At 45.7% G+C, this 25,071-nt stretch overlaps 1 protein-coding gene across 4 annotated transcripts in view; it reads right to left on the bottom strand.

Annotated features, from left to right (window-relative positions):
- Positions 1–2,342: 2,342 nt before the first annotated feature.
- Positions 2,343–25,071, bottom strand: part of LOC121840219 (metalloprotease TIKI1-like) — a 157,225-nt gene continuing 134,496 nt past the window's right edge. Inside the window, exons 6-8 of one of the 4 annotated variants that reach the window (XR_006079484.1) lie at positions 8,884–9,156; positions 2,944–3,524; positions 2,343–2,783 (exon numbers count right to left, since the gene is read on the bottom strand). Coding sequence is in view for 1 of the 4 variants with exons in the window: in XM_042302764.1 (XP_042158698.1) it covers positions 3,299–3,524; positions 8,884–9,156 (499 nt within the window). In the remaining 3 variants the exon portion in view is untranslated. Of the gene's footprint in view, positions 3,525–8,883; positions 9,157–25,071 lie in introns of all 4 variants that reach the window. The other 3 variants (XR_006079485.1, XR_006079486.1, XM_042302764.1) reach the window with 3 other exon arrangements.

The raw sequence follows: 25,071 nt of genomic DNA, 5'->3' as shown, positions 1-25,071 counted from the left end.
AAACCAAACAAGCTACTGCAACCTTGTGGTCTGTGTTAGGATTCTATTAGATCGGTGGTGAAGCTGTGCTTATGTAAACAACAATGAGTTAAACTGCCGACACTCTGGGAGGAACTGCAGACACTCTGGGAGGAACTGCAGACACTCTGGGAGGAACTGCAGACACTCTGGGAGGAACTGCAGACACTCTGGGAGGAACTGCAGACACTCTGGGAGGAACTGCAGACACTCTGGGAGGAACTGCCGACACTCTGGGAGGAACTGCAGACACTCTGGGAGGAACTGCAGACACTCTGGGAGGAACTGCAGACACTCTGGGAGGAACTGCAGACACTCTGGGAGGAACTGCAGACACTCTGGGAGGAACTGCAGACACTCTGGGAGGAACTGCCGACACTCTGGGAGGAACTGCCGACACTCTGGGAGGAACTGCCGACACTCTGGGAGGAACTGCCGACACTCTGGGAGGAACTGCCGACACTCTGGGAGGAACTGCCGACACTCTGGGAGGAACTGCAGACACTCTGGGAGGAACTGCCGACACTCTGGGAGGAACTGCAGACACTCTGGGAGGAACTGCAGACACTCTGGGCAGAAGCACTAAGTACATCTATGTGTCTGAGCCCTTGCATCTTATAACACGTGATATTGTGTGTACTTGTAATCAATGACTTTATGAAACTGACTTTACATGAAGACTTATTGTTAACGGTGTGGGACGTTCTAGACATCTGGATCCCAACATTTAACTAGATACATATTTTATTGTTTAACGGTACAAAGTATGACAATAATCTCATGTCAGTGAGCTACAACAAGATAAACTCATCTCATGTCAGTGAGCTACAACAAGGTAAACTCATCTCATGTCAGTGAACTACAACAAGGTAAACTCATCTCATGTCAGTGAGCTACAACAAGGTACACTCATCTCATGTCAGTGAGCTACAACAAGGTAAACTCATCTCATGTCAGTGAGCTATCATGTCAGTGAGCAAGGTACACTCATCTCATGTCAGTGAGCTACAACAAGGTACACTCATCTCATGTCAGTGAACTACAACAAGGTACACTCATCTCATGTCAGTGAGCTACAACAAGGTACACTCATCTCATGTCAGTGAACTACAACAAGGTACACTCATCTCATGTCAGTGAGCTACAACAAGGTAAACTCATCTCATGTCAGTGAGCTACAACAAGGTAAACTCATCTCATGTCAGTGAGCTACAACAAGGTAAACTCATCTCATGTCAGTGAACTACAACAAGGTAAACTCATCTCATGTCAGTGAGCTACAACAAGGTAAACTCATCTCATGTCAGTGAGCTACAACAAGGTAAACTCATCTCATGTCAGTGAGCTACAACAAGGTAAACTCATCTCATGTCAGTGAGCTACAACAAGGTAAACTCATCTCATGTCAGTGAGCTACAACAAGGTAAACTCATCTCATGTCAGTGAACTACAACAAGGTAAACTCATCTCATGTCAGTGAGCTACAACAAGGTAAACTCATCTCATGAATCTCCTGCTTTATACAGAACATCCAAACAAACTGCTGTTGACCTGACACTTAGGCTGGAAAGAGAACGAACAAATCACATTGGGATGAACAACAACCGTCACAACGCATGTTTACATTACTTACCAACTATATAGTTAAATAAATTAAACAAATAATCTCTTATGTAAAAACATAAAACGTAATTCTCTCAGCAAAGACAAAACAACAAACCATAGGTAACTGTTTTAGGATGGATTCTCCCCCCACCAACATCACCATTCAACCACGGAGAGACAAATACATAGCCTGGATCCAGATCTGGTTGTGTTGTCTTGCCAACTCCTAAGGTGACAATGACCATAGGAGCTAGCAAGACAGCACAAGCAGATCAGGGGACCAAGCTATGGGACCAGGATACCAAATACAGGATATGGTGGTTAGTACCAGCTTTAGTCTCAAAAAATACACTGTATCTATTTATAAACAACAACAATAAACAAAACACATTCAACCATTTTCAATGTCATATTTCTAAAATACAATCTAGAATATGTAGATATATACAATTCCCACAGTATTACACGATAAAAAAACATTCTTCAAAAAGTGAAGAATAAATGAAGAGTGTCAGAAGAAAAGGAAGAATAAGAGCTGTTTGGGTTCTTAATAATATATTTGTTTTTTGTCCAAATAAAGTACTAAATTAAAGTACTAAAGTACTAAGTACTAAATTAAAGTACTAAAGTACTAAGTACTAAATTAAAGTACTAAAGTACTAAGTACTAAATTAAAGTACTAAAGTACTAAGTACTAAATTAAAGTACTAAAGTACTAAGTACTAAATTAAAGTACTAAAGTACTAAGTACTAAATTAAAGTACTAAAGTACTAAGTACTAAATTAAATGTAAAAAGATCCAGTTTAGACTGATTTGAGCGAATGCGAACTTCCACTTATGTCCGATTTTCACTTGAAGTTAGGATTCACCTCATTGTGTGTTGAAAAAGATGAATCCTTTCCTTCCAGTTTAAGAGCAGGAAGGGTTTGAAAGAGGAACCTCCTGCATTAGATCTGCAGTCCAGATGAGAGCAGGAGGGTTTTGAACCAGGAACCTCCTGCATTAGATCTGCAGTCCAGATGAGAGCAGGAGGGTTTTGAACCAGGAACCTCCTGCATTAGATCTGCAGTCCAGATGAGAGCAGGAGGGTTTTGAACCAGGAACCTCCTGCATTAGATCTGCAGTCCAGATGAGAGCAGGAGGGTTTTGAACCAGGAACCTCCTGCATTAGATCTGCAGTCCAGATGAGAGCAGGAAGGGTTTGAACCAGTAACCTCCTGCACTAGTTATTCAGGGTCCAGATGTGAACCAACACTGATTACAGTACTAGATCTGCTACTAGAGTCCAGATGAGAACAGGAGGGTTTTGAACCAGTAACCTCCTGCATTAGATCTGCAGTCCAGATGAGAGCAGGAGGGTTTTGAACCAGGAACCTCCTGCATTAGATCTGCAGTCCAGATGAGAGCAGGAGGGTTTTGAACCAGTAACCTCCTGCATTAGTGCTACAGTCCAGATGAGAGTAGGAGGGTTTTGAACCAGGAACCTCCTGCATTAGTGCTGCAGTCCAGATGAGAGCAGGAGGGTTTTGAACCAGGAACCTCCTGTACTAGATGTGCAGTCCAGATGTCACCCAACACTGTTAACAGTATACAGAATTACAGTGTTTTTGAAATAGATTGATGAGGATTTTTCTTCCAGTTTTTGTGTAAAAGTTTAACCAACAACCTCATACTTTAGACTAGAGTTACTACCAGTGTCCAGGTGTGAACCAATACTGTTAACCGTAACCAGATGACAGACAGCGGCGCGGAGGCGGAGCAGCCTGACGACCACCTGTGGTGATTGGTTCTGCCGTGGCCGTGGGCGAGGCCTCTTTCAAGGTCATGGTGGTGAGGCCCTACGGTGACGTAACCGTTGATGATAGGCACCAGCGGAGGTGGAGGAGACTGGACTGTGGTGCTGAGAGACAACAGAGACAAGAGGATTGCATGTTAGATTAAGATTGGATAGGAGTAATGTCATGTTAGATTAAGATTGGATAGGAGGTATGTCATGTTAGATTAAGATTGGATAGGAGTAATGTCATGTTAGATTAAGATTGGATAGGAGTTGTGTTATTTTAGATTAAGATTGGATAGGAGTTGTGTTATTTTAGATTAAGATTGGATAGGAGTTGTGTTATTTTAGATTAAGATTGGATAGGAGTTATGTCATGTTAGATTAAGATTGGATAGGAGTTGTGTCATGTTAGATTAAGATTGGATAGGAGTTATGTCCTGTTAGAATAAGATTGGATAGGAGTTGTGTTATGTTAGATTAAGATTGGATAGGAGTTATGTCATGTTAGATTAAGATTGGATAGGAGTTATGTTATGTTATGTTAGATTACGATTGGATAGGAGTTATGTCATGTTAGATTCACCATGGATAGTAATCAGTGTGTTATGTCCGTCTGTGGGTTGAGAGATGATGTCACACATTCCCTGCCAACACAGGGTCTCAGACTCTCCCTTGAAACAAATATTATGTAATCTCAACGTGACTTTCCTCAATAAACAAATGATAAAAACAAAATATTATTTTATATTAGTATTATTATATTATTAGTTATTTGCCCAGTCAGATATAGAGGGGTTATTCACCCAGTCAGATATAGAGGAGTTATTAACCCAGTCAGAGGGGTTATTAACCCAGTCAGATATAGAGGAGTTATTTACCCAGTCAGATATAGAGGAGTTATTTACCCAGTCAGAGGAGTTATTAACCCAGTCAGAGGAGTTATTAACCCAGTCAGATATAGAGGAGTTATTAACCCAGTCAGATATAGAGGAATTATTTACCCAGTCAGATATAGAGGAGTTATTTACCCAGTCAGATATAGAGGAGTTATTTACCCAGTCAGAGGAGTTATTAACCCAGTCAGATATCGAGGAGTTATTTACCCAGTCAGATATAGAGGAGTTATTTACCCAGTCAGAGGAGTTATTAACCCAGTCAGAGGAGTTATTAACCCAGTCAGATATAGAGGAGTTATTAACCCAGTCAGATATAGAGGAGTTATTTACCCAGTCAGATATAGAGGAGTTATTTACCCAGTCAGATATAGAGGAATTATTAACCCAGTCAGAGGAGTTATTAACCCAGTCAGATATAGAGGAGTTATTAACCCAGTCAGATATAGAGGAGTTATTTACCCAGTCAGATATAGAGGAGTTATTTACCCAGTCAGATATAGAGGAATTATTAACCCAGTCAGAGGAGTTATTAACCCAGTCAGATATAGAGGAGTTATTAACCCAGTCAGAGGGGTTATTAACCCAGTCAGAGGAGTTATTTACCCAGTCAGATATAGAGGAGTTATTTACCCAGTCAGATATAGAGGAGTTATTTACCCAGTCAGAGGGGTAATTTACCCAGTCAGATATAGAGGAATTATTATCCCAGTCAGAGGAGTTATTAACCCAGTCAGTTATAGAGGAGTTATTAACCCAGTCAGATATAGAGGACTTATTTACCCAGTCAGATATAGAGGAGTTATTAACCCAGTCAGAGGAGTTATTTACCCAGTCAGATATAGAGGACTTATTAACCCAGTCAGATATAGAGAACTTATTAACCCAGTCAGATATAGAGGATTAACCCAGTTATTAACCCAGTCAGATATAGAGGAGTTATTAACCAGATATAGAGGAGTTATTTACAGTCAGATATAGAGGAGTTATTTACCCAGTCAGATATAGAGGAGTTATTAACCCAGTCAGATATAGAGGAGTTATTAACCCAGTCAGATATAGAGGAGTTATTTACCCAGTCAGATATAGAGGAGTTATTAACCCAGTCAGAGGAGTTATTAACCCAGTCAGATATAGAGGAGTTATTAACCCAGTCAGAGGAGTTATTTACCCAGTCAGATATAGAGGACTTATTAACCCAGTCAGATATAGAGGACTTATTAACCCAGTCAGATATAGAGGAGTTATTTACCCAGTCAGATATAGAGGAGTTATTAACCCAGTCAGATATAGAGGTTATTAACCCAGTCAGAGGAGTTATTTACCCAGTCAGATATAGAGGAGTTATTTACCCAGATCAGATATCAGAGGAGTTATTTACCCAGTCAGATATAGAGGAGTTATTTACCCAGTCAGATATAGAGGAGTTATTTACCCAGTCAGAGGGAGTTATTTACCCAGTCAGAGGGGTAATTTACCCAGTCAGATATAGAGGAGTCAGAGGAGTTATTAACCCAGTCAGATATAGAGGACTTATTTACCCAGTCAGATATAGAGGAGTTATTAACCCAGTCAGAGGAGTTATTTACCCAGTCAGATATAGAGGACTTATTAACCCAGTCAGATATAGAGAACTTATTAACCCAGTCAGATATAGAGGAGTTATTTACCCAGTCAGATATAGAGGAGTTATTAACCCAGTCAGATATAGAGGAGTTATTAACCCAGTCAGATATAGAGGAGTTATTGACCCAGTCAGAGGAGTTATTTACCCAGTCAGATATAGAGGAGTTATTTACCCAGTCAGATATAGAGGAGTCAAACATTGATACTGTTCCTAATTTTAACTGTTGTTACATAATGAGGTCAAACATTGATACTGTTGCTAGTTTAGCTGCTAATGCTACATGACGATGTCAAACAGAGAATTCCAGAACCTTAGAACCTAGTTTGTCAGAACTCTGGAAATCATCAGCCTGATCAGGATGAATCCAGAAACAAATGACAGAAGATTGTAAAGCATGCCAGTGTCTTTGATGTATGCCTGTTAGATCCAGGAACTAAGTACGGGCTTATTGGAACTCTGCCAATCACAACACACGGACAGGTTCCTCCGCCTGCCACTATTGGTAGAGAGAAACTCAGCTCTGTAACTACCTCCCATTAGTAAAGAAAATAAACAAAACGGTTGAATTCTAAACGGGAATTAAATTAATGAGCAGTGTTTTAATTGAGGTTGTGATTTGACAATTTTGGTACTTATTGAGGACTGAACTGGTGACATGGTGAAGGCATAATGGGCCAGAAGTCAGCAGGCCTGTGATGACTAGGATTCAGTCCCAAATTGCACCATATTCCCTAGATAGTGCACCAGGGCCCATAGTCATACGAAGCCATTTGGGGAGGGCAATGACAAACTGACCAGAGGCATAATTTACCTAGCATATATAATTAGGCTCTTTTCATCACTGGGCATATGTTAGTAGTTAATAATATTGACTTTTCATTGATTGTCCTTGGTTACAAGAGCCAGCTGTCTCTCTTGGATATAACCTAGCCCTGAATTTGCTGCTTATTTTAGAAAGGTACATTCAGAATAGTTATTCATTTGGTTTTCTGCTGTGTTTGATTGCCGGGAATACTGACTGAGCCTATAAGCGGGTATGAGTCCCAAATAGAACCCTATTTCCTAATATAGTGCACTACTTTTGACCAGAGCCCTATGGTCATTCCAGGCCCACTCTGGTTAAAAGTAGTGCACTGTATAGGGAACAGGGTGCCATTTGGGATGGATCTCAGGTTTATTTTAGTTGAACCTGCGTTTACAAAGCAGAGCCAGTGAACTCAGGAGGGTGAAGTATAATCAGGTCTGACATGTCTGCATGTGGCCACGCATCAAATCAACCAGAGAGACCTTCCTCTGTACTCCCCAACACTGGAAACACACATGCTTTGTTTAGAGGAAAACTCAGCAGGTTACCTTCCTGAATATTAACCATACTGTACCATTTTAAAACAGTTTTTTTTCAGACATAATATACAAACGTCTGAAGTTGACTTTTGGGGGAAATGTATTTAGAAACATCCATGTTATTTTCTTTCAGGACTAAAACGACCTTTCAATTCACATTTCCATTGAGGTTTTCAGTCCAAGTTTAGGAAACTGGCCTTATAGTTATAAATATACCAAACAGTCAGTCAGAGAATCAACCAAGTAACAAGTGTGTGGTTATTCTTCACGGCAACTTCAACAATAGTCTCTTTGTCATCATATTCGAATTTTTAAAAAAAGGTCTCTTGCCGGTAGCTACAACCTTACACAACGTATTTCCTTTCCTTAGGATCCATAACACTGAACCAGGAGAGAACCAGTCTAGAAGGAGGTATCTGTGATGTGATATGATGGGTGTTTGTGCCTGCAGGTTCTCTGTCAGTTAGAGGGTAGATCCTGTAGACAGAGCAGCTATAACTGCCCAGACTTGAGCACGAAAGTGATACCTACCTGGTGACATGTGAATTTAATACTTCTCTCTCCTTCCTCTTAGGAACATACATCATCATAAACTACTGGTATGTAATTTAATATATCATTTAGCTGATGCTCTTAGCCAAAGTGACTTCTCATTTTTTTTTAAATTTAACCAGGCAAGTCAGTTAAGAACAAATTCTTAATTACAATGACAGCCTACCAGGGAACAGTGGGTTAACTGCCTTGTTCAGGGGCAGAACGACAGATTTTTACCTTGTCAGCTCAGGGATTCGATCTAGCAACCTTTTGGTTACTGGCACAACACTCTAACCACTAGGCTACCTGCCTCCTCTACACTCTAACCACTAGGCTACCTACCACCTCTACACTCTAACCACGAGGCTACCTGCCTCCTCTACACTCTAACCACTAGGCTACCTACCACCTCTACACTCTAACCACTAGGCTACCTGCCTCCTCTACACTCTAACCACTAGGCACCTACCTCCTCTAACCACTATCTAACCACTAGGCTACCTACCACCTCTACACTCTAACCACTAGGCTACCTGCCTCCTCTACACTCTAACCACTAGACTACCTGCCTCCTCCACACTCTAACCACTAGGCTACCTGCCACCTCTACACTCTAACCACTAGACTACCTGCCTCCTCTACACTCTAACCACTAGGCTACCTGCCTCCTCTACACTCTAACCACTACCTGACTACCTGGCTACTCCTCCTCTACACTCTAACCACTAGGCTACCTGCCTCCTCTACACTCTAACCACTAGACTACCTGCCTCCTCTACACTCTAACCACTAGGCTACCTGCCTCCTCTACACTCTAACCACTAGGCTACCTACCACCTCTACAATCTAACCACTAGGCTACCTGCCCCCTCTACACTCTAACCACTAGGCTATCTGCCTCCCCCAATACAGTGAGTACATACATTTAACATGTGTACATGTTCTCTATGGGAATTGAACCCACAACTTTGGGTACATAACGTCACACTGTTATCAACTGAGTCACACAGGACCGGTACACATTGTTCTGGTAGAACTATCAACAGTACACAGTAATACACAACAACGGCTCCTCTCTCACCTCTCCTCGATGCGAACCCAGAGGTCATTAAACTGTCTGTTTCTCTGATGTTTCTTCTGTTTGTTACGTCGTTTCTTCTTCAGCTTCCGGTCCATCGTGTCCATCAGCTCCAGGCTGGGGAGGTGACGGGGTATGTTGGGTAGTGGGTTGTCCTGCAGGGGGTGCTGTTGTTCCTCATCGTGGAATTCGTGGAGGAACGGCTCCAGGTAAGGGGACTCATCCAGGTTCTGACCCGGAGAACGACCCGTCTGGTCGGTAGAGGATTTCGATCGACTGTGGTGATGGAGAGAGTAATGTTAGAAATAGAGAACAGTTGAACATCCAAATGCCTTTTGGATTTAACATCTGAACAGTTGACACCAGCTTCCAATGCCTGGAAAATACAACATTATGACCAAACAGGGGATTGTAGTCAGGGGGCAGGGTTGGTGCTTGGGGGGGGTTATAGCAAAATGTGTAGAATTTGAGTAAATTTGCTTTAAAAGAGCAACATTCCTATCTTCCCTGACAACATGGCAGGCATCATGGAAAAATATTAACAAAAGCGATAAATCAGAAAAACAAACTATCCCTGCCCCATGGCAAAAAAAGTGTAGAATTTCAGGAAATTAGATTTAAAAACGGCAACATTTTCTCTGTGCTTCATGCCCCCAAATGCAGTCGTCCGGCCCTGATCGTTAGCTCCTCCACTGGTGAAAACATGGGGAAGTATGATCCTTCTGAAGCCTTACAGGAGAATCACAGGAATTATTCTTCAGACACATCTGCTTCGGATGAATCATTGGTCCATCATTCAAACAACAGCTAAACAGACACGGCTTCAAATTATTTATCAAACATTATCTGTTGGAGATCAACGGGTCAAAACCCAATCCACTTTGTTGTCGCATATTTGCAATGGGATATTTACGATCCCTCCAGACATTCAGTTTCTCCTCCAATCTCCAGTCCCATTCATTTCAGAAAAAATGCGATGTGTGTGTGTGTGTGTGTGTGTGTGTGTGAAGTGTGAAGTGTGTGTGTGTGTGAAGTGTGTGTGTGTGTGTGTGTAAAAAAGGGAGATATAGAGATAGAGAGACTAACAGAGAGAGAGTGAAAGAGAGAAAGCTCAGATGAGATTCAGGAGGACATGCAGTATCTAACATTTTAACTTGTGATAAGGGGATTATTTTTCCTAGGGTGAAACCCTATCTTCACCATCTCATCTCCTCTCTACGTGTGTCTGGGATTTAGGATCTGTGTGGGCCTGTCGTGGGGAGTAGTTAAGGTTAGAGATATAATCCATACAGCTATGTGGTGGTGGTGAGGTTAGAGACAGGCCGGAGATCCATATGCAGCTGACAGGAGAGACGAAGCAAGAGATTCAACTGATCACCAAAAAGAGATCGCCACCCAGGGAGACTGGACGAGCAGACAGGAGAAGATAGGAAAGAGATCGCCACCCAGGGAGACTGGACAAGCAGACAGGAGAAGATAGGCATACACAATGCTTTGCTTGCACTTTATAACACAGCATATACAGTTCCAGTGAAAAGTTTGGACACACCTACTCAATCAAAGGCTATTCTTTATTTGTACTATTTTCTACATTGTAGAATAATAGTGAAGACATCAAAACTATGAAATAACACATATGGAATCATGTAGTAACCAAAAAAGTGGATGACCAATTTGGAAAGTCCTGTTTATAGTGCAAGTGTCACACCCTGATCTGTTTCGCCTGCCTTTGTGCTTGTCTCCACCCCCTCCAGGTGTCGCCCATCTTCCCCATTATCCCCAGTGTATTTATACCTGTGTTCTCTGTTTGTCTGTTGCCAGTTTGTCTTGTCGCGTCAAGTTTACCAGCTGTTTTTTCCCCTCTACTCCTGCTTCATGTTAGTTCATTGTTTCTAGTTCTGGCGGTTGTTGTAAATAAACATGTTACTTTGAACTGTCTGCATCTGGGCCTTATCCTGAGGTCTGGTAGCAAATCACCAAATCATTCAACACAATCTACACTGAACAAAAATTTTAACACAACATGCAATATTTTCAAAGATTTTACAGAGTTACAGTTCATATGAGGAATTCAGTCAATTCAAATGACTGGGAAAACAGATATGCATCTGTTGGCCACAGATACCTTACACAAAATGGGCCTCAGGATCTCATCACAGGATTTTTGTGCATTCAAATTGTCAGTAGAGACATGATTACCACCAGTCACTATGTACCACCAGTCACTATGTACCACCAGTCACTATGTACCACCAGTCACTATATACCACCAGTCACTATATACCACCAGTCACTATATACCACCAGTCACTATATAGTCACTATATACCACCAGTCACTATGTACCACCAGTCACTATATACCACCAGTCACTATATACCACCAGTCACTATATAATCACTATGTACCACCAGTCACTATATACCACCAGTCACTATATACCACCAGTCACTATATACCACCAGTCACTATATAATCACTATGTACCACCAGTCACTATATACCACCAGTCACTATATACCACCAGTCACTATATAGTCACTATATACCACCAGTCACTATGTACCACCAGTCACTATATACCACCAGTCACTATATAATCACTATGTACCACCAGTCACTATATACCACCAGTCACTATATACCACCAGTCACTATATAGTCACTATATACCACCAGTCACTATGTACCACCAGTCACTATATACCACCAGTCACTATATAGTCACTATATACCACCAGTCACTATATACCACCAGTCACTATATAGTCACTATATACCACCGGTCACTATGTACCACCAGTCACTATGTACCACCAGTCACTATGTACCACCAGTCACTATATACCACCAGTCACTATATACCACCAGTCACTATATAGTCACTATATACCACCAGTCACTATATACCACCAGTTACTATATACCACCAGTCACTATATACCACCAGTCACTATATAGTCACTATATACCACCAGTCACTATATAGCCGCTATATACCACCAGTCACTATATACCACCAGTCACTATATACCACCAGTCACTATATAATCACTATGTACCACCAGTCACTATATACCACCAGTCACTATATACCACCTGTCACTATATACCACCAGTCACTATATAGTCACTATATACCACCAGTCACTATATACCACCAGTCACTATATACCACCAGTCACTATATACCACCAGTCACTATATAGTCACTATATACCACCAGTCACTATATACCACCGGTCACTATATACCACCAGTCACTATATACCACCAGTCACTATACACCACCAGTCACTATATACCACCAGTCACTATATACCACCAGTCACTATATACCACCAGTCACTATATAATCACTATGTACCACCAGTCACTATATACCACCAGTCACTATACACCACCAGTCACTATATACCACCAGTCACTATATAATCACTATGTACCACCAGTCACTATATACCACCAGTCACTATATAATCACTATGTACCACCAGTCACTATATACCACCAGTCACTATATACCACCAGTCACTATATACCACCAGTCACTATATACCACCAGTCACTATATACCACCAGTCACTATATAATCACTATGTACCACCAGTCACTATGTACCACCAGTCACTATGTACCACCAGTCACTATATACCACCAGTCACTATATACCACCAGTCACTATATACCACCAGTCACTATATACCACCAGTCACTATATAATCACTATGTACCACCAGTCACTATATACCACCAGTCACTATATACCACCAGTCACTATATAGTCACTATATACCACCAGTCACTATATAGTCACTATATACCACCAGTCGCTATGTACCACCAGTCACTATATAATCACTGTGTACCACCAGTCACTATATAATCACTATGTACCACCAGTCAATATGTACCACCAGTCACTATATAATCACTATGTACCACCAGTCGCTATGTACCACCAGTCACTATGTACCACCAGTCACTATATAATCACTATGTACCACCAGTCGCTATGTACCAACAGTCATGATGTACCACCAGTCACTATACACCACCAGTCACTATATAATCACTGTGTACCACCAGTCACTATATAATCACTATGTACCACCAGTCGCTATGTACCACCAGTCACTATATAATCACTATGTACCACCAGTCGCTATGTACCACCAGTCACTATATAATCACTATGTACCACCAGTCGCTATGTACCACCAGTCGCTATGTACCACCAGTCACTATATAATCACTATGTACCACCAGTCTCTATGTACCGACAGTCATGATGTACCACCAGTCACTATATACCACCTGTCACTATGTACCACCAGTCACTATATACCACCTGTCACTATATACCACCAGTCACTATATACCACCAGTCACTATATAGTCACTATATACCACCAGTCACTATATAGTCACTATATACCACCATTCACTATATAGTCACTATATACCACCAGTCACTATATACCACCAGTCACTATATAGTCACTATATACCACCAGTCACTATATAGCCGCTATATACCACCAGTCACTATATAGTCACTATATACCACCAGTCACTATATACCACCAGTCACTATATAGCCGCTATATACCACCAGTCACTATATACCACCAGTCACTATATACCACCAGTCACTATATAGTCACTATATACCACCAGTCACTATGTACCACCAGTCACTATGTACCACCAGTCACTATATACCACCAGTCACTATATAGTCACTATATACCACCAGTCACTATATAGCCGCTATATACCACCAGTCACTATATACCACCAGTCACTATATACCACCAGTCACTATATAATCACTATGTACCACCAGTCACTATATAACACCAGTCACTATATACCACCTGTCACTATATACCACCAGTCACTATATAGTCACTATATACCACCAGTCACTATATACCACCAGTCACTATATACCACCAGTCACTATATACCACCAGTCACTATATAGTCACTATATACCACCAGTCACTATATACCACCGGTCACTATATACCACCAGTCACTATATACCACCAGTCACTATACACCACCAGTCACTATATACCACCAGTCACTATATACCACCAGTCACTATATACCACCAGTCACTATATACCACCAGTCACTATATACCACCAGTCACTATATACCACCAGTCACTCTATAATCACTATGTACCACCAGTCACTATATACCACCAGTCACTATATACCACCAGTCACTATATACCACCAGTCACTATATAGTCACTATATACCACCAGTCACTATATAGTCACTATATACCACCAGTCGCTATGTACCACCAGTCACTATATAATCACTGTGTACCACCAGTCACTATATAATCACTATGTACCACCAGTCGCTATGTACCACCAGTCACTATATAATCACTATGTACCACCAGTCGTTATGTACCACCAGTCACTATGTACCACCAGTCACTATATAATCACTATGTACCACCAGTCGCTATGTACCAACAGTCATGATGTACCACCAGTCACTATACACCACCAGTCACTATATAATCACTGTGTACCACCAGTCACTATATAATCACTATGTACCACCAGTCGCTATGTACCACCAGTCACTATATAATCACTATGTACCACCAGTCGTTATGTACCACCAGTCACTATATAATCACTGTGTACCACCAGTCGCTATGTACCGCCAGTCATTATGTACCACCAGTCACTATATAATCACTATGTACCACCAGTCGCTATGTACCAACAGTCATGATGTACCACCAGTCACTATATACCACCTGTCACTATGTACCACCAGTCACTATATACCACCTGTCACTATATACCACCAGTCACTATATACCACCAGTCACTATATAGTCACTATATACCACCAGTCACTATATACCACCAGTCACTATATAGTCACTATATACAACCAGTCACTATATACCACCAGTCACTATATAGTCACTATATACCACCAGTCACTATATAGTCACTATATACCACCAGTCACTATATAGCCGCTATATACCACCAGTCACTATATAGTCACTATATACCACCAGTCACTATATACCACCAGTCACTATATAGCCGCTATATACCACCAGTCACTATATACCACCAGTCACTATATACCACCAGTCACTATATAGTCACTATATACCACCAGTCACTATGTACCACCAGTCACTATGTACCACCAGTCACTATATAGTCACTATATACCACCAGTCACTATATAGTCACTATATACCACCAGTCACTATGTACCACCAGTCACTATATAATCACTGTGTACCACCAGTCACTATATAATCACTATGTACCACCAGTCGCTATGTACCACCAGTCACTATATAATCACTATGTACCACCAGTCGCTATATACCACCAGTCACTATATACCACCAGTCACTATATAGTCACTATATACCACCAGTCACTATATAGTCACTATATACCACCAGTCACTATATAGTCACTATATACCACCAGTCGCTATGTACCACCAGTCACTATATAATCACTATGTACCGCCAGTCATTATGTACCACCAGTCACTATATAATCACTATGTACCACCAGTCGCTATGTACCAACAGTCTTGATGTACCACCAGTCACTATATACCACCTGTCACTATGTACCACCAGTCACTATATACCACCTGTCACTATATACCACCAGTCACTATATACCACCAGTCACTATATAGTCACTATATACCACCAGTCACTATATAGTCACTATATACCACCAGTCACTATATAGTCACTATATACAACCAGTCACTATATACCACCAGTCACTATATAGTCACTATATACCACCAGTCACTATATAGTCACTATATACCACCAGTCACTATATAGCCGCTATATACCACCAGTCACTATATAGTCACTATATACCACCAGTCACTATATACCACCAGTCACTATATAGCCGCTATATACCACCAGTCACTATATACCACCAGTCACTATATACCACCAGTCACTATATAGTCACTATATACCACCAGTCACTATGTACCACCAGTCACTATGTACCACCAGTCACTATATAGTCACTATATACCACCAGTCACTATATAGTCACTATATACCACCAGTCGCTATGTACCACCAGTCACTATATAATCACTGTGTACCACCAGTCACTATATAATCACTATGTACCACCAGTCGCTATGTACCACCAGTCACTATATAATCACTATGTACCACCAGTCGCTATGTACCACCAGTCACTATGTACCACCAGTCACTATATAATCACTATGTACCACCAGTCACTATATACCACCAGTCACTATATACCACCAGTCACTATATACCACCAGTCACTATATACCACCAGTCACTATATAATCACTATGTACCACCAGTCACTATGTACCACCAGTCACTATGTACCACCAGTCACTATATACCATCAGTCACTATATACCACCAGTCACTATATACCACCAGTCACTATATAATCACTATGTACCACCAGTCACTATATACCACCAGTCAATATATACCACCAGTCACTATATACCACCAGTCACTATATAGTCACTATATACCACCAGTCACTATATAGTCACTATATACCACCAGTCACTATATAGTCACTATATACCACCAGTCGCTATGTACCACCAGTCACTATATAATCACTGTGTACCACCAGTCACTATATAATCACTATGTACCACCAGTCGCTATGTACCACCAGTCACTATATAATCACTATGTACCACCAGTCGCTATGTACCACCAGTCACTATGTACCACCAGTCACTATATAATCACTATGTACCACCAGTCGCTATGTACCAACAGTCATGATGTACCACCAGTCACTATACACCACCAGTCACTATATAATCACTGTGTACCACCAGTCACTATATAATCACTATGTACCACCAGTCGCCATGTACCACCAGTCACTATATAATCACTATGTACCACCAGTCGCTATGTACCGCAAGTCACTATATAATCACTATGTACCACCAGTCACTATGTACCACCTGTCACTATGTACCACCAGTCACTATATAATCACGATGTACCACCAGTCGCTATGTGCCAACAGTCATGATGTACCACCAGTCACTATATACTACCTGTCACTATGTACCACCAGTCACTATATACCACCTGTCACTATATACCACCAGTCACTATATACCACCAGTCACTATATAGTCACTATATACCACCAGTCACTATATAGTCACTATATACCACCAGTCACTATATAGTCACTATATACCACCAGTCACTATATACCACCAGTCACTATATAGTCACTATATACCACCAGTCACTATATAGTCACTATATACCACCAGTCACTATATAGCCGCTATATACCACCAGTCACTATATAGTCACTATATACCACCAGTCACTATATACCACCAGTCACTATATAGCCGCTATATACCACCAGTCACTATATACCACCAGTCACTATATACCACCAGTCACTATATAGTCACTATATACCACCAGTCACTATGTACCACCAGTCACTATGTACCACCAGTCACTATATAGTCACTATATACCACCAGTCACTATGTACCACCAGTCACTATGTACCACCAGTCACTATATAGTCACTATATACCACCAGTCACTATATAGTCACTATATACCACCAGTCACTATATAGCCGCTATATACCACCAGTCACTATATAGTCACTATATACCACCAGTCACTATATACCACCAGTCACTATATACCACCAGTCACTATATAGTCACTATATACCACCAGTCACTATATACCACCAGTCACTATATAGCCGCTATATACCACCAGTCACTATATACCACCAGTCACTATATACCACCAGTCACTATATAGTCACTATATACCACCTGTCACTATGTACCACCAGTCACTATGTACCACCTGTCACTATGTACCACCTGTCACTATGTACCACCAGTCACTATGTACCACCTGTTACTATGTACCACCAGTCACAACATTTCAACTCCATGTGTGGCGTGGAGGAGCTGGGTGGAGTGGAGGAGCTGGGTGGAGTGGAGGAGCTGGGTGGAGTGGAGGAGCTGTTTGGAGTGGAGCAGCTGTGTGGAGTGGAGGAGCTGTGTGGAGTGGAGGAGCTGTGTAGGGTGGAGGAGCTGTGTGGAGTGGAGGAGCTGTGTGGAGTGGAGGAGCTGTATAGGGTGAATGAGCTGTGTGGAGTGGAGCAGCTGTGTGGAGTGGAGGAGCTGTGTGGAGTGGAGGAGCTGTGTGGAGTGGAGCAGCTGTGTGGAGTGGAGGTGCTGTCTGGAGTGGAGGAGCTGTGTGAAGTGGAGGAGCTGTGTAGGGTGGAGGAGCTGTGGGGGTGGAGGAGCTGTGTGGAGTGGAGGAGCTGTGTGGAGTGGAGGAGCTGTGTAGGGTGGAGGAGCTGTGTGGGGTGGAGGAGCTGTGTGGAGTGGAGGAGCTGTGTGGAGTGGAGGAGCTGTGTAGAGTGGAGGAGCTGTGTGGAGTGGAGGAGCTGTGTAGAGTGGAGGAGCTGTGTGGGAGTGGAGGAGCTGTGTGGGGTGGAGGAGCTGTGTAGAGTGGAGGAGCTGTGTAGAGTGGAGGAGCTGTGTGGAGTGGAGGAGCTGTGTATAGTGGGAGCAGCTGTGTAGAGTGGAGGAGCTGTGTGGAGTGGAGGAGCTGTGTGAAGTGGGGGAGCTGTGTAGAGTGGAGGAGCTGTGTAGAGTGGAGGAGCTGTGTGAAGTGGAGGAGCTGTGTGAGCTGTGTGGAGTGGAAGAGCTGTGTAGAGTGGAGGAGCTGTGTGAAGTGGAGGAGCTGTGTGGAGTGGAGGAGCTGTGTGGAGTGGAGGAGCTGTGTGAAGTGGAGGAGCTGTGTATAGTGGGAGCAGCTGTGTGGAGTGGAGGAGCTGTGTAGAGTGGAGGAGCTGTGTGGAGTGGAGGAGCTGTGTGGAGTGGAGGAGCTGAGGAGCTGGGTGGAGGAGTGGAGGAGCTGGGTGGAGTGGAGGAGCTGGGTGGAGTGGAGGAGCTGTTTGGAGTGGAGCAGCTGTGTGGAGTGGAGGAGCTGTGTGGAGTGGAGGAGCTGTATAGGGTGAATGAGCTGTGTGGAGTGGAGCAGCTGTCTGGAGTGGAGGAGCTGTGTGAAGTGGAGGAGCTGTGTAGGGTGGAGGAGCTGTGGGGGTGGAGGAGCTGTGTGGAGTGGAGGAGCTGTGTGGAGTGGAGGAGCTGTGTAGGGTGGAGGAGCTGTGTGGGGTGGAGGAGCTGTGTGGAGTGGAGGAGCTGTGTGGAGTGGAGGAGCTGTGTAGAGTGGAGGAGCTGTGTGGAGTGGAGGAGCTGTGTAGAGTGGAGGAGCTGTGTGGAGTGGAGGAGCTGTGTGGAGTGGAGGAGCTGTGTGGAGTGGAGGAGCTGTGTGGAGTGGAGGAGCTGTGTAGAGTGGAGGAGCTGTGTGGAGTGGAGGAGCTGTGTAGAGTGGAGGAGCTGTGTGGAGTGGAGGAGCTGTGTGGAGTGGAGGAGCTGTGTGGAGTGGAGGAGCTGTGTGGAGTGGAGGAGCTGTGTGAAGTGGAGGAGCTGTGTGGAGTGGAGGAGCTGTGTGGAGTGGAGGAGCTGTGTATAGTGGGAGCAGCTGTGTGGAGTGGAGGAGCTGTGTAGAGTGGAGGAGCTGTGTGGGGTGGAGGAGCTGTGTAGAGTGGAGGAGCTGTGTAGAGTGGAGGAGCTGTGTGGAGTGGAGGAGCTGTGTATAGTGGGAGCAGCTGTGTGGAGTGGAGGTGCTGTCTGGAGTGGAGGAGCTGTGTGAAGTGGAGGAGCTGTGTAGGGTGGAGGAGCTGTGTGGGGTGGAGGAGCTGTGTGGAGTGGAGGAGCTGTGTGGAGTGGAGCAGCTGTGTGGAGTGGAGGTGCTGTCTGGAGTGGAGGAGCTGTGTGAAGTGGAGGAGCTGTGTAGGGTGGAGGAGCTGTGTGGGGTGGAGGAGCTGTGTGGACTGGAGGAGCTGTGTGGAGTGGAGGAGCTGTGTAGGGTGGAGGAGCTGTGTGGGGTGGAGGAGCTGTGTGGAGTGGAGGAGCTGTGTGGAGTGGAGGAGCTGTGTAGAGTGGAGGAGCTGTGTGGGGTGGAGGAGCTGTGTAGAGTGGAGGAGCTGTGTGGGGTGGAGGAGCTGTGTAGAGTGGAGGAGCTGTGTGGAGTGGAGGAGCTGTTTAGAGTGGAGGAGCTGTGTGGAGTGGAGGAGCTGTGTGGAGTGGAGGAGCTGTGTGGAGTGGAGGCGCTGTGTGGGAGTGGAGGAGCTGTGTGAAGTGGAGGAGCTGTGTGGAGTGGAGGAGCTGTGTGGAGTGGAGGAGCTATGTATAGTGGGAGCAGCTGTGTGGAGTGGAGGAGCTGTGTAGAGTGGAGGAGCTGTGTGGGGTGGAGGAGCTGTGTAGAGTGGAGGAGCTGTGTGGAGTGGAGGAGCTGTGTATAGTGGGAGCAGCTGTGTAGAGTGGAGGAGCTGTGTGGAGTGGAGGAGCTGTGTGAAGTGGGGGAGCTGTGTAGAGTGGAGGAGCTGTGTAGAGTGGAGGAGCTGTGTGAAGTGGAGGAGCTGTGTGAGCTGTGTGGAGTGGAAGAGCTGTGTAGAGTGGAGGAGCTGTGTGAAGTGGAGGAGCTGTGTGGAGTGGAGGAGCTGTGTGGAGTGGAGGAGCTGTGTGAAGTGGAGGAGCTGTGTATAGTGGGAGCAGCTGTGTGGAGTGGAGGAGCTGTGTAGAGTGGAGGAGCTGTGTGGAGTGGAGGAGCTGTGTGGAGTGGAGGAGCTGTGTGGAGTGAAGGAGCTGTGTGAAGTGGAGGAGCTGTGCATAGTGGGAGCAGCTGTGTAGAGTGGAGGAGCTGTGTGGAGTGGAGGAGCTGTGTAGAGTGGAGAAGCTGTGTATAGTGGGAGCAGCTGTGTAGAGTGGAGGAGCTGTGTGAAGTGGAGGAGCTGTGTAGAGTGGAGGAGCTGTGTGGAGTGGAGGAGCTGTGTAGAGTGGAGGAGCTGTGTGAAGTGGAGGAGCTGTGTAGAGTGGAGGAGCTGTGTAGAGTGGAGGAGCTGTGTGAAGTGGGGCAGCTGTGTAGAGTGGAGGAGCTGTGTAGAATGGAGGAGCTGTGTGAAGTGGAGGAGCTGTGTAGAGTGGAGGAGCTGTGTGGAGTGGAGGAGCTGTGTATAGTGGGAGCAGCTGTGTGGAGTGGAGGAACTTTGTGGAGTGGAGGAGCGGTGTGAAGTAGAGGAGCTGTGTAGAGTGGAGGAGCTGTGTAGAGTGGGAGCAGCTGTGTGGAGTGGAGGAGCTGTGTGGAGTGGAGGAGCTGTGTATAGTGGGAGCAGCTGTGTAGAGTGGAGGAGCTGTGTGGAGTGGAGGAGCTGTGTAGAGTGGAGGAGCTGTGTATAGTGGGAGCAGCTGTGTGGGAGTGGAGGTGCTGTCTGGAGTGGAGGAGCTGTGTGAAGTGGAGGAGCTGTGTAGGGTGGAGGAGCTGTGTGGGGTGGAGGAGCTGTGTGGAGTGGAGGAGCTGTGTGGAGTGGAGCAGCTGTGTGGAGTGGAGGTGCTGTCTGGAGTGGAGGAGCTGTGTGAAGTGGAGGAGCTGTGTAGGGTGGAGGAGCTGTGTGGGGTGGAGGAGCTGTGTGGACTGGAGGAGCTGTGTGGAGTGGAGGAGCTGTGTAGGGTGGAGGAGCTGTGTGGGGTGGAGGAGCTGTGTGGAGTGGAGGAGCTGTGTGGAGTGGAGGAGCTGTGTAGAGTGGAGGAGCTGTGTGGGGTGGAGGAGCTGTGTAGAGTGGAGGAGCTGTGTGGGGTGGAGGAGCTGTGTAGAGTGGAGGAGCTGTGTGGAGTGGAGGAGCTGTTTAGAGTGGAGGAGCTGTGTGGAGTGGAGGAGCTGTGTGGAGTGGAGGAGCTGTGTGGAGTGGAGGCGCTGTGTGGAGTGGAGGAGCTGTGTGAAGTGGAGGAGCTGTGTGGAGTGGAGGAGCTGTGTGGAGGGAGGAGCTATGTATAGTGGGAGCAGCTGTGTGGAGTGGAGGAGCTGTGTAGAGTGGAGGAGCTGTGTGGGGTGGAGGAGCTGTGTAGAGTGGAGGAGCTGTGTAGAGTGGAGGAGCTGTGTGGAGTGGAGGAGCTGTGTATAGTGGGAGCAGCTGTGTAGAGTGGAGGAGCTGTGTGGAGTGGAGGAGCTGTGTGAAGTGGGGGAGCTGTGTAGAGTGGAGGAGCTGTGTAGAGTGGAGGAGCTGTGTGAAGTGGAGGAGCTGTGTGAGCTGTGTGGAGTGGAAGAGCTGTGTAGAGTGGAGGAGCTGTGTGAAGTGGAGGAGCTGTGTGGAGTGGAGGAGCTGTGTGGAGTGGAGGAGCTGTGTGAAGTGGAGGAGCTGTGTATAGTGGGAGCAGCTGTGTGGAGTGGAGGAGCTGTGTAGAGTGGAGGAGCTGTGTGGAGTGGAGGAGCTGTGTGAGGGAGGAGCTGTGTGGAGTGAAGGAGCTGTGTGAAGTGGAGGAGCTGTGCATAGTGGGAGCAGCTGTGTAGAGTGGAGGAGCTGTGTGGAGTGGAGGAGCTGTGTAGAGTGGAGAAGCTGTGTATAGTGGGAGCAGCTGTGTAGAGTGGAGGAGCTGTGTGAAGTGGAGGAGCTGTGTAGAGTGGAGGAGCTGTGTGGAGTGGAGGAGCTGTGTGAGAGTGGAGGAGCTGTGTGAAGTGGAGGAGCTGTGTAGAGTGGAGGAGCTGTGTAGAGTGGAGGAGCTGTGTGAAGTGGGGCAGCTGTGTAGAGTGGAGGAGCTGTGTAGAATGGAGGAGCTGTGTGAAGTGGAGGAGCTGTGTAGAGTGGAGGAGCTGTGTGGAGTGGAGGAGCTGTGTATAGTGGGAGCAGCTGTGTGGAGTGGAGGAACTTTGTGGAGTGGAGGAGCGGTGTGAAGTAGAGGAGCTGTGTAGAGTGGAGGAGCTGTGTAGAGTGGGAGCAGCTGTGTGGAGTGGAGGAGCTGTGTGGAGTGGAGGAGCTGTGTATAGTGGGAGCAGCTGTGTAGAGTGGAGGAGCTGTGTGGAGTGGAGGAGCTGTGTAGAGTGGAGGAGCTGTGTGGAGTGGAGGAGCTGTGTGGAGTGGAGGAGCTGTGTGAAGTGGAGGAGCTGTGTGGAGTGGAGGAGCTATGTATATTGGGAGCAGCTGTGTAGAGTGGAGGAGCTGTGTGAAGTGGAGGAGCTGTGTAGAGTGGAGGAGCTGTGTGAAGTGGAGGAGCTGTGTAGAGTGGAGGAGCTGTGTAGAGTGGAGGAGCTGTGTGAAGTGGAGGAGCTGTGTAGAGTGGAGGAGCTGTGTGGAGTGGAGGAGCTGTGTATAGTGGGAGCAGCTGTGTAGAGTGGAGCTGTGTGGAGTGGAGGAGCTGTGTAGAGTGGAGGAGCTGTGTATAGTGGGAGCAGCTGTGTAGAGTGGAGGAGCTGTGTGGAGTGGAGGAGCTGTGTGAAGTAGAGGAGCTGTGTAGAGTGGAGGAGCTGTGTGGAGTGGAGAAGCTGTGTAGAGTGGAGGAGCTGTGTGGAGTGGAGGAGCTGTGTAGAGTGGGAGCAGCTGTGTAGAGTGGAGGAGCTGTTTGGAGTGGAGGGGCTGTGTGGAGTGGAGGAGCTGTGTGGAGTGGAGGAGCTGTGTGGAGTGTAGGAGCTGTGTGGAGTGGAGGAGCTGTGTATAGTTTATGTGTGGAGTGGAGGAGCTGTGTAGAGTGGAGGAGCTGTGTGGAGTGGAGGAGCTGTGTAGAGTGGGAGCAGCTGTGTGGGAGTGGAGGAGCTGTGTAGAGTGGGAGCAGCTGTGTGGAGTGGAGGAGCTGTGTGGAGTGGAGGAGCTGTGTAGAGTGGAGGAGCTGTGTGGAGTGGAGGAGCTGTGTAGAGTGGGAGCAGCTGTGTGGAGTGGAGGAGCTGTGTGGAGTGGAGGAGCTGTGTAGAGTGGAGGAGCTGTGTATAGTGGGAGCAGCTGTGTAGAGTGGAGGAGCTGTGTGGAGTGGAGGAGCTGTGTAGAGTGGAGGAGCTGTGTGGAGTGGAGGAGCTGTGTGGAGTGGAGGAGCTGTGTGAAGTGGAGGAGCTGTGTGGAGTGGAGGAGCTGTGTATATTGGGAGCAGCTGTGTAGAGTGGAGGAGCTGTGTGAAGTGGAGGAGCTGTGTAGAGTGGAGGAGCTGTGTAGAGTGGAAGAGCTGTGTGAAGTGGAGGAGCTGTGTAGGGTGGAGGAGCTGTGTGAAGTGGAGGAGCTGTGTGAAGTGGAGGAGCTGTGTGAAGTGGAGGAGCTGTGTAGAGTGGAGGAGCTGTGTGAAGTGGAGGAGCTGTGTAGAGTGGAGGAGCTGTGTGGAGTGGAGGAGCTGTGTAGAGTGGAGGAGCTGTGTATAGTGGGAGCAGCTGTGTAGAGTGGAGCTGTGTGGAGTGGAGGAGCTGTGTGGAGTGGAGGAGCTGTGTAGAGTGGAGGAGCTGTGTATAGTGGGAGCAGCTGTGTAGAGTGGAGGAGCTGTGTAGAGTGGAGGAGCTGTGTGGAGTGGAGGAGCTGTGTAGAGTGGAGGAGCTGTGTGGGGTGGAGGAGCTGTGTAGAGTGGAGGAGCTGTGTGGAGTGGAGGAGCTGTGTAGAGTGGAGGAGCTGTGTGGAGTGGAGGAGCTGTGTAGAGTGGAGGAGCTGTGTGGAGTGGAGGAGCTGTGTGGAGTGGAGGAGCTGTGTGGAGTGGAGGAGCTGTGTGGAGTGGAGGAGCTGTGTGGAGTGGAGGAGCTGTGTAGTTTAACCTACTGCTCTGAACACACAGTCCATTCAGCTTGTAAATGTTTGAATTTACAAGAACCCTTGGGATGTTCTGCAGTTGATTATGTGGATAAGGCCTGTTCAGGCTACGGGGCTTTAGAGCTTTTTGGTCATTTTACCCACAACGAGGAATTTGTACGCAGTGTAACAAAACAACTACAAATTGTCAAATATTTCACAATGACCAATGAGGAATTGACTGGGCTGGCAGGTAGCGAGGCGGAGTGTTGGGGGCAGTAACCCAAAAGGTTGTTGGTTCGAATCTCCGAGGGGAATAGATTAAAAAACTGTCAGTGTGCCTTTGAGGATGGCACTTAACCCTAATTACTCCTGTCGCTCTGGATAAGAATGTATACTAAATGTACAAATGAGGTCACATTACATGTTTTCATCCTTTGTTATAATGTGTTTAATGTGTACAATATAATTGTAGTGTGTATAATGTGTATACTAACAAGTATAATATGTATACT

This window comes from Oncorhynchus tshawytscha, linkage group LG20 (genome assembly GCF_018296145.1).
Source record: "Oncorhynchus tshawytscha isolate Ot180627B linkage group LG20, Otsh_v2.0, whole genome shotgun sequence".
In the NCBI taxonomy this organism is placed as follows: domain Eukaryota; kingdom Metazoa; phylum Chordata; class Actinopteri; order Salmoniformes; family Salmonidae; genus Oncorhynchus; species Oncorhynchus tshawytscha.
This window is presented reverse-complemented; position numbering and strand designations above follow the sequence as displayed.